The 16,156-nt window shown below is 43.2% G+C and overlaps 1 protein-coding gene across 1 annotated transcript in view; it reads right to left on the bottom strand.

Moving 5' to 3' along the window:
* Nucleotides 1-16,156, bottom strand: part of LDAF1 (lipid droplet assembly factor 1) — a 55,504-nt gene that overhangs the window by 10,736 nt on the left and 28,612 nt on the right. The window contains exon 3 of the mRNA XM_066576290.1: nucleotides 9,581-9,749. Coding sequence (XP_066432387.1) covers nucleotides 9,581-9,749 — 169 coding nt within the window. The remainder of the gene's footprint in view (nucleotides 1-9,580; nucleotides 9,750-16,156) is intronic.

Genomic DNA, 16,156 nt, shown 5'->3' on the forward strand with positions numbered 1-16,156 from the left:
TCAATTGTGCCATTGTGAATATTGCTGTGTGTGGCATTTACATACATAGCGGGGTCTGGAAAGTCTTCAGACCCTTTCACTTTTTTTACCTTTTATTTTGTGGCTTTGTGCAAATTGAAAAAAAAAATAAAATCAGGTTTTTCTCTATTTTTCACTCAATATCCCTTCATGACAAAGTGAAAACACAATGTTAGAAATCTATGTAAATTTAAAGAAAATGAAAAACTAACATTTTTCATTGACATAAGTATTCACAACCTGTACTCAGTATGTAGTTGAAGCACCTTTGGCAGCCATTACAGCCTCCAGGCTTCCTAGGTATGATGTCACAAGGTTTGCACACCTGGCTTTGGAGATGTTCTACCTTTCTTTTTTGCAGATCATCTCAAGCTCCATCAGGCGGGATGAACAGTCTGTGGACAGCCATTTTCAAGTTTTTCCAGGGCTCTGGCTGGGCCACTCAAGGGCATTCAGAGACTTGTCGCTAAGCCACTCCTGTGTTGTCTTGTGTGCTTTGGAACATTGGGGCACATATACAAAACTTTTTACACCAGTTTTTGGCAAAAAAGGTGCAAAATTTTGTGCAAATGGACAAACTTGCAACTTTTTCATTCCCCGCCAGCCCCACCACTCTTATGAAAAGTGTGCAGGACTTGTTCGGAGGAGGCATGGCTGCTCTTGACTGACAGATTTATGTATAATTTTACAACGGAAACAGACGTAAACTATACCAGAAATGTATACCAGGTTGAACCTGGCGTTCTTTTCTGAGAAGGCGCATGCAGATGCTGGGATGCGCTTAATACATGAAGAGGCCTTCACCTCTTCCCGTATTAAGTGTGCCGTGCATCAGGGGAAATTATACAAAGCCTAGCATTGAAAATGTAAATTACCCCCATTGTCTTGTCGGAAAATTAACTTTCTGTCTAGTCTGAGGTCCTTTGCACTCTGGATCAGGTTTTCAACCCTGACCAGTCTATCTGTCCCGGTCATGGAGAAACACCCCCACAGCATGATGCTGCCACCACCATGAGTCACTGTAGTGATGGTATTGGGCAAGTGATGAGCGGTGCCTGGTTTTCTTCAGACAAAATACTTAGAACTGAAGCTACAAAGTTCAGTCTTGGTTTCATCACACCTGAGAATCTTGTTTCTCACAGTCTGAGAGTCCTTTAGGTGTTTTTTGGCAAACTTCAGATAGGCTTTCATGTGTCTTTTATTGAGGAGAGGCTTCTTTCTCCCCACTATGCGATAAAGTCCAGATTGGTAGAGTGCAGCAGTGATGGTTGACCTTCTGGAAGTTTCTCCCATCTACACATGGGTTCTTTGGAGTTCAGCCATAGTGACCATTATGTTCTTGATTACCTCTTTTACCTAGGCTTTCCCTCTCCCTGATTACTTAGTTTGGTGGATCAGCCAGCTCCGGGAAGAGTCCTTGTTGTTTCAAACTACGGTACTTACATTTAAGAATTATGGAGGTAACTGTGCTCTTGGCAACTTTCAGTGCAGCAGAAGTTTTTTGCAGCTTTCTCCAGATCCGTTCCTCCAGACAATCCTCTTTCTGAGCTCTACAGGCAGTTCTTTCCTCCTCATGGCTTGGTTTTGGCTCCGATATGCCTAGTGAGCTGAGGGGACCTTATATACACAGGGGTGTGTTTTTAAAAAATATGTCCAAAGAACAGAGTTCACCATAGGAGGACTCCAATCAAGGTGTAGAAACACCTCAAGAGAAATCCGAGACCCCAAGAGCTAAATTCCAAGTGTCAGACCAAAGGGTCTGAATACTTATGTCAGTGCTAGATTTTCTTCTTTTTTTTAAATAAACAAAGATTTCTAACATTCTGTTTTCACTTTGTTATTATTGATGGGGGGGCGGGGGGTGGGGGAAACCAAAAAGTCTTAATTTTCACAAGGCACATAACAAAATGTAAAAAAAGGTAAAGAGACTGCAGACTTTCCAGACCCACTGTGTATAGCTCATGCCACTGCTAAGGATAATTGTTTTGGTAACCCTGTCATTCAAAACCTTTACAAACTGATCCATACACAGTGCTTGTAAACAACTTGTAGTGATGAATAATTATCCAACATAAACAGGCATTTAAAAGTGTACCTCCACTGATCTTTTTACACATGATCTGCCATTGGGCTTGCAGAGATGCATGCTGGGTGGTATAATTGATGAGCCAACTGTACAACGCCCAGAATGTATGATGGTTGGATCCAATTCCAGTTAATAGGACCCATGTACGATACTTGTCAAAAGTTGTACAGTTGCCTTATCAACTTTACCGCCCAGCTGCGTTTCTTCACACCATAGATTAGATCAGGCAGGACAGTTGCAGTGGAGGTTAACTTAAAATAAGAAAATCACTTAAAAATTTAGTTGCTGAGATGCCCTTTTCTGTCAAGATGCTACAAATTTGACACAGTTTGCTGTTATGAAAGCTGGGTTGCAATAAATATGGCTGCTGCACAACATTTTAGATGTGGTCAATAGGCAATCTGTCTGGTTATACAGTAATACTTTAGTACCTATCAAGGCTTACAGTTCAGGACTGAAAAGCCTGGGCCACAGCATTTTGGTCAGTGCTTTTCATGAATGCTTTTAGAACCAAAACCAGGAGTGGAATATAAAGAAAGAAAAAGTAAAATGGAAAGATCTGTACCTCCTCCACTTGGACATTTAGACAACTTTTGTTACTAAGTTTACAAATACTGACCAGAATACTCAAGAGTGAATGAGGTTTAAAGCCGTTTTTCAAGGAAAACACATTGGCAACGTGTTATTAGATTAGGCCATCCATTGTGTGATTCGTGTGATTTTTACCCCTTGGACTCCCTTCAATCTCTAGAATAAAGGGGGCATTATACTCTAAAAGGGGTTGTTTCATCAGAGACAACTGCTTTCAGTGTTCAGTACCTAGGTTGGACAGTTGATCACCCCGGGTCATTCTCCCAGCAAACCGTTGATCTTGCTGTGCAAAGCAGTGGACAGCCAAAAATGTCAAAAACATACTAATAAATGATAGGCCTCGAATGAGTGGCCATCCTGTAATACAAGGTCAGCTCAAAGTCTGCCAGGACAGGAGGAGCTCTTACAGAGTGGCTCTCCGTTACGGTTCATATGGTGGGGGACCCTGCTCTGTGAGGTTCATATGCCTTATTGGAGTATACGAACAAGGTTCATGATCATGGCACCAAACCTTTAAATAGGGTTGAGTTGAAATACCAGTTTTAATACGCATGCACGACGTGTTGCTGTATCTGGATAGGAATTAAGGTGGCTGCTGAGCTCAAAGGCTTCCTTGTTTTATTGATTGGAAGGATCCAAAGTAAGAACTTCACCAATCACACATTGAGGACCTTTCCTAAGGCTGCATTCAGACGAACGTATATCGGCTTGGTTTTCACGCCGAGCCGATATAAGTCGTCCTCGTGTGCAGGGGGGGGGGGGGGGGAGGATGTAAGAGACAGGAGCAGGAACTGAGCTCCCGCCCCCTCTCCGCCCCTCTGCACTATTTGCAATGGGGAGAGGTGGGATGGGGGCGTGGCTAATTCGGAGACTTTAGCCATGCCCCGTCCCGCCTCCTTTCATTGCAAATAGTGCAGAGGGGCGGAGAGGAGGCAGAGAGGGGGCGGGAGCTCAGTTCCTGTCTCTTCCATCCTCCCCCCCCCCCCCCCCTGCACATGAGGACGACGTATATCGGCTCGGCGTGCACCCTAAGGAAAATCTCTTTAATTTGCCACACCCTAGCCTTTCCTAAAAATGATACACAGTAACTAGAGAACAGATGAATAGGAATTTTAGCAATTTGATAGAAGACTTATGGGTTGATTTTATTTTAAGATGAAATATAGGCCATTATCTCTACAGTTCTCATGATTTAATCAAACAAAAATGATTGTATTAAAATGAGGAATAAATGAGAATACATCTTTACAAATTGTGGCACAGCACATAAAACCTGACTTGAATGTATCTGTTGGCAGAGCTCTGAAATCATTATAAGAGAAAAGAGCGTTATTTGTGTACAAGAGGCAGAACACTTGATGTGTACAATTTTTATCAAGAGTTCAATAGGCAAAGAACATGCAGACAGTATTCTTTTACTGGCAGAGACAATCATGAGAAACAAATACAAAATGATTTTGACCTAAATAAGAAAAATGAAAAGAAGGGAAAAATTCAGAGTATATAGGTGAAGTAAGGACAATGAGAAGTCAATATTATGCGTTGTTGAGTTACCCAAAAGCAATCATGCTGCTCACCGAACCACTGCCATTCCTTGTCTTGGGCTCCCAAGATAATTCTATGAGCTCAATGTGCAGAATTTGAATGAATTCCATTAATCTTGGTATTCTTAATATAAACCAGGGGTTTAAATCAAGTCATAGATATTTGCTTATGTTACTGTAACAGGTGCAGAATATGACGCAGGTGCTGGAGAGGCTTTTCGTCAGTTCAGTTGAACAAACAACGCTTTACTGAACTATGATAATGAATAATATGGCAAAAACACAGTATTATTTGGATACAATGCAGACAGCCAGTTTACTAAGATTCATTTAACTTTATAATTCCATCCGTACCCTACAAAGAGGGTGTCCTTAATATTGTGCATGCAATACAGAGTTATCACAGTCAATTAAATGGTTTACCCTGGCCAGGGTAAATAGCTTCATAGATGCTGCTTGAAAATAGGAGTCTCCTCTGAAGTAACTTAAGCCCCATTTACAGGCAAAAATGATCGCTCAAAATTCGTCAGAAACGGACAGTTTTGAGCGATCCTTCTGCATTAGCTACTAATGGGCTATTCAGCCCATTAGTAGCTAACTAGCTTCATTTGCATGTATTTGAAGAACAGCGGATGGTCTGTTCTCTCAATACATCTGCTTTGTTCTGCTGTGGGCTGCTGGCTGCATACAATGCTATCAGCGCTGCCAGCGGTGAACACAGACTGCCGTTCCTGTTATCAGGGATGAGGATTTTTTCTGACTTGAAGTAAGCAATCAACGAAGAGTGCATAGTAAGTGCACGAGGGACGCACACTTACACGCAACGGCTATCACTCAAGAGCCATTGTTTGGATTAATTTTGAGCGATAATCGTTGCGTGTACATCAGCCTTTAGTCTTGCAGGAACTTCGATTAACCAACTGACTAAATCGGCTAACTGACATATGCAGTCACTGTGCCCTGCACAAATTATTAGCACAGGACCTTTGGGGAGGTTGTACAGTGATGAAGTCAAAGTAATCAGTTTTATACTGCTGTTTTTGTTAAATCCTGTCTTTAAATGTTATTTACAAAATTGTTTGCATTGCACTTCACCCAGTCCCACGGGCGCAATGGAAAATCCCTGTTGCAGCGTTTGTTGGGGACCAGGCGGTTTGGGTGATCTCCTTTGTAACCCTCAAGCTGTTGTTAGGTGGCCAACTACTATAGGAGCCTCGGGATCGAGGGATTTGTGAATGTGTGGCCGTCTGGGCCCTTGGGCTTGCCTACTGGCTCTGGGGTCAGGACGGTTCTACACCAATTCTAAAGTTACCCAAGAATTTAATGACCCTATAACTCTGGGGGAGGTCTTCGCCCATACACGCCTGTAGCCCCCGCAGCGCAAACAGCACAGAGATCGTTGCCCCACATATTCAACTATATTTAATAATGTAATGCCGACTTGAAAACCAATAAACATATTTAGAAGGAAAATAATCAGTTTTACTGGCGAAGAGTCTGGGTGAGGGTACTCATGATCATACACCACAAAAACTTGAATCTTCAAATACTGGCTGCTGGTCTCTTTCCTGGTGACAGCTTGGCATTTGCGATCTTCAAACCTCTGTCTGAAGTTTGTGTTGCAATACCTGTGTAGCACCACTTCAGGAATCCGAGAATGAGCTGTGATGTCCTCTATCATAGCTGTGTGATCATCATGAGTAATGGATACAAATAACTGCTCCCCCTGCAGCCAGGTCCTGTGTAACAGCATCACACAGACTGAGAAATTGACTAGAAAACAAACACATAACTCCAAGGAGATCTGAGCTGGTCAGAACTGAGAACTGAGATCCCATGACCATCTGAGGAGAAAGAGGCCAGGGGTTTCAGATAGAGAGAAATAACTAACCAAGATAACACTAGTTCAGTTATATACTCTGGGGGAATAGCTGAATGAATCAATGAATGAATGAATGACCCTTTAAATTTACTCTCATTAAGTATATACCTGAATCAGTGATCACAATATTTGTCTACATAAATCCATATTCATCACAAACTAGTTTATTTTGTTCAATACTGAAAAATCAACGATTTGGGTGGTGTATTAAAATAAATGAGATGTAGTGCATTTATTTTATGGCAGCTTTATTAGGGACAGCCTTTGGCCTTCAGAACTGCAGCAATTCCTCAGGTCATTGATTTCACTATATGCTGAAATCATTTTGTGGGAATATTGGCCCAAGCGAACAAGAGAGATTATTGTAGATGGAGGTACTGACACACTGTGAACAGGAAGGGTTCATTGATTCATGCTGCTTCTGCCAAATTCCACCCCTCCCATGAACACGGGCAAGAAATCTGGATCCATCTTACTATGCAATGCTTTTCCACTGCTTAGTGATCCAAGTTTCGCGCTCTTTTGCTCACTGGAGGCTTGTGTTTCTGTTCCTCTTAGGGCTTATTCCCATAGACATGATATCGGGTTATGTGCTGTCAATGTACTCCACTAACAGCACATGGCCTCATTTTAGCCTATAAGACTATGCAATTTTTTTGGTTTGTGTGAAAAAAAAAAAACAATTGCTGCATGTCCTATTCTTGTTTGTTTTCATGGACGGGCATAGGACATGCAATGTGCACTACCATATCGGACAGCATACATACCGGTACCTGTGTGCTGTTCAATATAGATTGTGCCTTAGATTCTTGGGTGAAATTTCCAATATGGCCATGTGTATTCGGCCTTAGATAGTGACTGCACTCAAATTGGTAATCTAGATGTTTTTTCTCAATCTTGCCATTCTCTGTATACTCTCCACACCATTGAAACTGGAAGGAATAATCTAAATAGTTGTGTCATGGAATATAAAGTGTTAAGTTATAGAATGCAATAAGTGTATGTTTCTTACCTTGCATTGGACTATTGACCCTTAAATAGAAGACTAAAACCTATGCTTTTTAGTGCCAGTAACTAGGATTTTGAGATAAGAAGTCAACAGACAAATTAAATAAGGCTAAGCTATGTTAACAGAGAAGACACACAACTATAGGAGAAATATTGTCTAATGCAACATTAATATCCTGACTTAAGTAATTTCTATGTCTGAGACGGGCCTTAAAGGGGTTGTCTCGCGGGAGCAAGTGGGGTTATACACTTCTGTATGTCCATATTAATGCACTTTGTCTAACGCTGTCTTCTCCTTCCATTTAGACGCGCTTGCGCTGTGTGGTCTTCTGCTGTTTCAATGGAGCGCTCCGGCGTGCTCGTGCCGGAGAGCTGGTCTGCGCGAGCACGCCGGAGCAGCTCCATTGAAACAGCAGAAGACCGCACAGCGCAAGCGCGTCTAAATGGAAGGAGAAGACAGAAATACACAAAGCTTATGACTATGAACTTAATGTCAATTTTGTAAATTTTTGTTTTAAATAAAAAGCTACAAAAAGGCATTACAAATAAAAAACTAATAGTTATAACATTTTTATTGAAATTATAAATTACTGCTCATTGGTGTTTGGCAAAGAATATCATAAAACTTCTGTATGAAACATATGGAGCACATAATCTGTGAAATTATTGAATATATAATCATACTGTGAACGGTTTATTACCACATAGGACATCTGTCAACCACAATGTGTCCAAGGAACTGTGAAACCAGATGAAAAGAACAGAACTTGGAGCCAAAATAAACAAGAAAAGCTCATAGTGTTGCGTAGCTAAAACTATATTGTGTTGTGGGATACAAGAAGACATTTATAGTATCACCATAGGTTTTATAGTATCGCCACAGGATAGCGGATACGTGACTGAATGGTGGTGACCCGATCACTAGGAGCCCAAATGATGACAAAATCAGTCCCATGTCTCGCTGTATGAAAGCGATGGTTGAACATCTGCATTGCAGCTCCAATCATCTCTATTGGACTGCCAGAGACAGCTTAATGCTGCTTTGTAATTACTTATGAGATTGTTCATAGGCTTGGTTCACATGGGGCGGAACTGCAGTGAGACTTCTATGCGGACCTTCCAAAACGGAATTCCGCATGCATTTTTAAACCTGAGACTAAGCAACAAAGTGGATGAGATTTGCAATTGTCTCGTTCACACCCTGCCGACAGTCCGCCAAGGACAAGCCACGGGGAAACTGACATGCAGCGCAGAATTCAAATCCGCGACATGTCAATTGTATCGCAGTTTCTGCTGCGGACTCTCTTCCCTCTATGCGGAGAGATTCCTGCAGCAGAATACAGGCGGTAAAGGCCACTTCCTACTCGCAGGTTTTGAAGTAGCCTTTCCTCTGTGGAAATCTCACAGATGTCCCATGCAGTCCCGCTGCAGATATTCCACGAGATTTTCCTCCCGTGGGAACCCAGCCTTAGGCCTCATGTCCACGGGGAAAATCAGGCCCGCTAGGGATTCTCCATGGAGAATCCGTAGCGGATCCCTCCTGCCCTGCGTACATGATGCTAAAAAAATCAGAATAAACTTACCCGCAGCGATCCGTACGTGTCTTCCTTCTGTCGCGGCCGGATCTTCTTTCTTCGGCACAGCGGATGTGCTCGGCACGTCGGCTGCGTGCAGCGCGCATGCGCCGGGCACATCCGCTGGGATGAAAAAAGAAGTTTCCGGCCGTGGAGGAAGGAAGACCTGCATCGCCCGGAGCAGGTGAGTTTAATTCAGGCGCTGGTCTCCCGCGGATCCGAACGGCTTCCATAGAAGCCTGCGGGAGCCGTCCCCGCGGGAAACCCGCGCCTGAATGGAGCATGCCCAGATTTTTTCCTGCACGCGGGACCCGCGCCTTCAGGGAAAAATGACATCCGCAGGTATTTAACTACCTGCGGGTGTCTAATGCATCCCTATGGGGCGCGGATCCGCGTGCAGGAAAAACTCTGCGGATTTAAAATCTGAATTTGCCCGTGGACATGAGGCCTTAGGGTTTTGTTTTTTCTGTGTTCACTGTGCAGTAAAAATGACATGATAACTTTAAAAAGCCTTAATTAAACCAACCCGAAAATAAAGTTATCTAGTTTTTGCTATGTTTTGCTACTTTTACTAAATAAATATATGTATATAATTCTTTTTTTTTTTAGCCAACCCTGCTAATTCTTTTCAGGGATGGGTCCTCTTTAACCCCTGTGTTGTCTGCAAGATTTCTACAGGAACTTTTACTTGAGAATCATGCTGAAAATGCTGCAGACTGAAAAGAGCAATAAGAAAAGAACTATATTTCTTGCTTACTTTTAACTTTCTTGTCTAGGCTGAGTATCCTCTTTGATATAAAAGGTATTACAAGAATATATACAATAATTGCCTCCCTATAGATTTAGCAAGACAAAAGAAAATGCAGAAGTCTCTTACCTTCTAAAATTATGACCCCAAGGCAGGCTGTTACTGCGGTTCCTACAATTACCGTCAGAAACAAGCCAACTGGAACAGCAGAGAGGGCAATAAAAACCAGGAGTGACAGAGACAGAAAGGGCCGCTCATCCAAATACTGTCCAACTGGAGAGTTCATAAAGGCGGTCACCTACAACAGTATGGAAGAAGATCAGAAAATACAAACGGAATTTAACAAAAAGAAATTATGTTCACTTTTGTTTAAAAGGACACTTACTTTTCATACAAATTAGGCTCATCTAACAGACTGTGTGTATCATCTTGTATCTCAATCTTGTAATAAGCTTGCATCATTTTTTTTTTTTTTTACTTTACCACTGATCAATTGTCTGCCCATAGGGGTTTCCCTTCCAGGAGCTTTGAAATCCACTGCCTGTTGTTAGGCATTTGACTTGTCTAGTTAAAGAGACATGAGGACACTGCTAGTTACTATGTGCAACTGAGGGGCATTCAGATGCTGCCTTGTAGCTGCTTGGACCAGAGCTATGCAAGGCAGCATGGGTAGTGTGGGAAAGGAAGTCCCAGCCAGTACAGTACTGGCAGAATGGCTGGTGTAGGACACCTACCCCTATTTGTAAGTGAATAGCAAACAGTAGGACAGCAGAACAGCTGGGACAATGGGGTATGGTCAGGGGTGAGGCTTATCACAACGTATGATTTTACCTCCATCATTATAATAAATACAGCACTGATTCAAAAAAGACAGGGAGCAAATTTTGCTGCATTTTTGCATCCAAAAAACTGTCAAAATACGTATTATTGCTGCGGATTTTGACTGGAAATCAGCAACGTAGTCGCAGTTTCCGGTTCCCAGTGGCCTGTAGTGGCCTCACCTGACCAGCAGTGCCACACCTGACCAGGATGCAGGGAACCGTAAGCCAGGGAGCACGGACAGTGGAGCACCGTATCCGAGGAGCACCGCATAATATGAAATCCGCTTCAGACACGCAGCTGATTTCCAGTCAAAATCTGCACCAATGGTACAGATTTTGACGGGTTTTTTTTAGAGGCGGAATTTGCTGCGGGGGCTCCAGCATTTCCGCCATGTGTAAACATCCCCTAAGTCAGCTTGAGATACACTGCCATGTGCAGAGTGGCCTCGGTAATACTAGTGACCCATATATCGGAATTAGTAGTAATAGTGACCCTCAACAGTAGCCCCAGTAGTATTAGTGCTCCCCTATACCAGCCCCAGCAATAAAAGTGGGCTATCACAGGAGCCCCAGCATTATTAGTGATCCCCCACAGTAGCCACAGCAAAAATAGTGAGCCCCCACAGTAGCCACAGCAATAATAGTGAGCCCCCACAGTAGCCACAGCAATAATAGTGAGCCCCCACAGTAGCCACAGCAATAATAGTGAGCCCCCACAGTAGCCACAGCAATAATAGTGAGCCCACACAGTAGCCACAGCAATAATAGTGAGCCCACACAGTAGCCACAGCAATAATAGTGAGCCCACACAGTAGCCACAGCAATAATAGTGAGCCCACACAGTAGCCACAACAATAATAGTGAGCCCACACAGTAGCCACAGCAATAATAGTGAGCCCACACAGTAGCCACAGCAATAATAGTGAGCCCACACAGTAGCCACAGCAATAATAGTGAGCCCACACAGTAGCCACAGCAATAATAGTGAGCCCACACAGTAGCCACAGCAATAATAGTGAGCCCACACAGTAGCCACAGCAATAATAGTGAGCCCACACAGTAGCCACAGCAATAATAGTGAGCCCACACAGTAGCCACAGCAATAATAGTGAGCCCACACAGTAGCCACAGCAATAATAGTGAGCCCACACAGTAGCCAAAGCAATAATAGTAAGCCCACACAGTAGCCCCAGCAATAATAGTGACCCCCGCAATAGCCACAGCAATAATAGTGACCCCCACAATAGCCACAGCAATAATAGTGAGCTCCCACAGTAGCAACAGCAATAATAGAGATCCCCACAGTAGACCCAGTAGTAAAAGTGTCCCCTTATACCCATATACTTGCCTCTTCCTGGTCTTCATGGCGCCCCTGCTCCTCTCAGCTCTGCCGGCAGAAGGGTGTGCGCCCGTAGCAGTGCCACCTCCCCTATCCTCTCTTGCGGAACCATAGAAGAGAGGTGTGGGGAGGATAGAGATCCCGGATGCACACACTGCCGTCAGTGTGTGCATTCGGCCCGCTGCGCTCCAGAGTGACATTGCCGTTATGTACAAGATTATACCCATACCCAGAACGTGGCGACATCACGGCTCATTTTCGCCCCTTCTAGAGCTGAGCTCAGGGAGATGGAGCCTGCATTAGTCACCAGTGTCCCCTCTGCGGGCTCCAAGTCATATAATGGCCAGATACAGTATACGGTTATTACTCGTGCACACAGGATGGCTTAGCGTATGACCGACTTTGGCAACATAGTACCAGGCTTCTTCATCTTATACCTTCAGGAAATCTGCCAGCATGTAAAGGATATTCCTATCTCTATAGACCATCTTATAGACAATAATATGGGTTTTTATTTGGAGGAGGGGAGAAAATCACTACAGCCCTCAAGCAGTGTGCAGATGTTGACAAGCTGGGTTCAGGGATGATCTTAGATGGAGTGCGGCCCTGGCCAAACTTATAATTCAGCATTTGGCGGCCCATTTATATTACCAACAACACAGTGATATTCAGTTAATATAGAAGGTGTGAGGAGATCTGCAGCACTGATTTCCAGACCCACAACTCCAATGTTGTGTTGACTGCTGAGTTCCCACTCCCGGCTGCAAGATTTTTCCAGAGCTGCGCTTGAGGTGACCAGATTTTCCCATGATCAAAGTGGGACAGCGGGATGTGGTCAGGGGGTAGGGCTTATCATGACGTATGATTTTAAAATGTACAGGGCTATTTAAAAAAAACAAAAAAAAAACAGGGAGCAAACTCAGCAGAATTTCTGCATCCAAAAAACCTGACAGCATAAAGCCTAAAGGATGAGGTGAGGAGGAGCGCTGCATAGTATGAAATAAGCTGCAGTTACGTGGCAAGCTGTCTAAAGGAATCTTGTTCCTGCAAGACAACGCCTCCGCTCACACTGCACAAGCGACCACGGCAAAACTGGTGGAGCTAGACTTCCAGCTGGTTGACCAACCACCTTATTCACCAGATCTAGCTCCCTCCGACTATCATCTGTTTCCAAACCTGAAGAAACACCTCAAGGGTAACAAATTTCACACCATTTCTGATGGCTGCTACGGATGACTAGTTTGAGGCACAACCGAAATCCTTTTTTGCAAGCCTTACAGAACTTGGAATACTGATTTAAAAAGTTTGTTGACATCAGTGGAGAGTATGTGGAATAAATGTAAAGTTTCATTTTCCTATCTCGTTTCCTTCTGGGTAAAACCAAAAATTTATCAGCACTCCCTCGTATACGTATCTATTACTACACTGTATGGAGGACTTCATATTTAGAATGGGTTTATCCCAAGCAAAGCAATTAGATGTAATCCCCAAAGGGAATCCAAAAACAATACCAGTAACTGGAGCTACAAATAAGGAGGTATCCCTGCTTGCTGTACCCCATTTGTTCCCGGCAACATCAGAAAATGATAGCTTACCAGAGAAGGAAGCACCAGTAATGGATTACAAAATGCTAGCCATTGAGGTGGCAAAACTAATTTCTCCTCACATCCAGGAAACTCTAGCAGCTATAGTAGCTGGTTCTTTGCGCCAACTTCAAGAGGTGGTGGCACAACACGGTAGCCATTTAGAGAATATAGGACATGAAATTGAGATCCTGTCATCACAGTACAGCTCCTCATCTAAGCACGTGGACAACCTCTGGAGAGACAACAAAAAAATCTGGGAGCGTCTGTAGGACTTGGAAAAGAGATCCAGATGAAATAACTTACGCATAATAGGAGTCCTAGAGTCATACCAATAAAAAGACTTATGCCAACTTTGTGAACTTACAATACCCAGCACGTTGGGGATCTTGCACACTTGCAAAACGGAACGTGCGCACATACTGGGGCTAGATGTTCGAACCGCAAAGGACCAGCTGAAAGATCTTCAGTACAGAGCCGGGGAGCCAAGCGGGAGGTCGCGCCAAGCCCCGGCAGCGACGGAGAGGGGAGTATATTTTTTATTTTTTTTTTACACAAGCTAGGGAGGATTTTCAAGGTACTTTTTTTTTTATTTTTTACACAAGCTAGCCAGGGGAGCCAAGCAGCAATACCCACTGGACCCAGACAGCGGTGAGTATATATATTTTTTTATTTTTTACACAAGCTAGGGATGATTTTCAGGGAAGGGCTTATATTTCGCAAAAAGCACTGCTTGCTTTCAATGGGTTCAGCGGCTGTAGCATCAAATTTCCTAAACTATACTAAATATTTTTTAAAATATTATACCCCCAAGTTCAGAAAGAATCATAGAATTTAAATTTCTAATAAAAAAGTGATATTTTTAAACCCATAAGTGACGCATTTTTTAGTTATTTAAGTGGTTACATTACTTCCTAAACCTTGGGAAGACCCAGCTGACGCAACGACTTACCGCCTAAGCTCCCTAGTTAACACTGATCTAAAGATATTGGCACTTTTAACAGTAGATATGGAAAAAGCGTTTGATAATGTCCCACGGACAGGATGGGCTTTAAAGGCTCATTCTGTTCCTATATATGGAATCTATATGCCTCTCCACAGGCACAAAAATACACTCTGAGGTTTCTCTCTCCGAGGTTTCCTCTACAAAGGGGCACCAGTCAAGGGTGTCCTCTTTCCCCGCTGCTCTTTAATATACCATTAGAACCATTGGCGCGTATGTTGGAGGGAAGAAGATATATAGCAGGGATCAAGATTCATAATAAGGACGGTCAAGTCTATGCTGTTTACAGGCGATATTTTATTGGCACTTGCTCGTCCACATACAGACCTGCCGTGGGTGTTTGCCTTGCTTGAAGCGTTTTGGAAGCAATCAGGATTTAAGGTTAATACTGAAAAATGTGAGTTACTAGATATCTCCCCTCGGGGCAATCTACATAATATAGACATTATAAAGTTTCCTATTACTGTAGTAAAGACATCTATCAAATATCTGGGGATAAACATAGGCAAAATACCCAAAAGTTTAAATAAGTTGAATTATCTCTCAATAATACATAAAATTACAAATGAACTCCAGATAGGGTATCCTTCTGCTATCAATTCTGGGGCGTTACCACTTGATCAAAATGAATAGTTTGCGGATGCTTTAATATCTGCTACAAACTCTCCCACTATTACTCACGTGAGAAGACTTAAGAAGATTGTACACTGCATTCTCGGCATTTACCTGGTCACTTAAAAGTCCACGTGTTGCTTTAAAAAAGCTTATTCTTCCTAAAAATAGGGCGGGGATGGATCAACTTCCCAGACATAGGCTATACCCCTGGAGCCTAAACGCCCTCTTACACGCAGGTTTTTCTAGCCTCCTATTAGGAGTTAAATACTCTAACATGGCAAGAGATACTATTGCCACCTGGAAAATAACACGTAAAGCATATGGTCTATCATTCAAACTGTCAAGACATATGGATCTATGGGGGCACCCCGAGTTCATTGACGGCCAGGATAATTATGGCGTAGCAGAGGCATTCTGACGGCTCAACACCTACTACACCAGGAGGAACCTAGGTATAACTCATTCAAGAAGATGTGTGAAATATATAATCTACCAGCGTCTCACTTTCTACCATACACACAAATCTGGAACTTCTTACGCAATAGACTTGCTAAAGTGTCTAAAGAGGTGAAAATCAACCTAATTGATTTACTCATGCGAAAGTCCCCTCAGAGGCACTTGATCTCTGACTTGTATGCTAGATTTAGGGAAGGAAGGGGAGTATCAGACAATGATGTACTGTTTAAGAGATAGACGCGAGAGCTCCGGGATCAGGAGATATCTCATGGGATGGTTGAATATCTGTAAGAACAGCCATAACGAATGAAAGATGGCGGGAAACATTAAAATTATACATGTGCAATATATGACTTTGACATTTCCCAGCATCCCAGAGGCCCTCACAGTTTACAGGCATGCCAGAGGTGCTCCCAACCAAAATCTGACTTCTAGCATGGTGTCTAGCAATGCCCTAAAATGAAACCATTTTGCACAGAGACTCAATCGCTTTTACGGGAGCTTCGGGGATTGTCTATACAGTTAACACCACAAATTGGCGCATTCCACTCTCTTCCCTAATAATACTAGGAATTCCAATATGATACACACTATCCTTATAGTGTGTATCACAAAAAAACGAGCCCTCACACAGCCCAATCGATGACAAAGATATGGATCTCAGAATATAGTAATGGAAAGCAATGCCTCTTGGAAGCCGCCAATAGAGGAACACATGTAGCTGCAGGGTTTCCTGAACATATCACTGAGCTCTCATTGTCCATCATACCACTACTAGGGGGGACCGACTGTCGTATATGATGGCCCCCCTGACCATCACACCAGCAGTGGGAGCAGTGTGCTGCTCCACAGCAAATCCAGGTTTGAGACGCTCACCCCCAGGGTTCC

Source organism: Eleutherodactylus coqui, chromosome 8, assembly GCF_035609145.1.
Source record: "Eleutherodactylus coqui strain aEleCoq1 chromosome 8, aEleCoq1.hap1, whole genome shotgun sequence".
Lineage (NCBI taxonomy): Eukaryota > Metazoa > Chordata > Amphibia > Anura > Eleutherodactylidae > Eleutherodactylus > Eleutherodactylus coqui.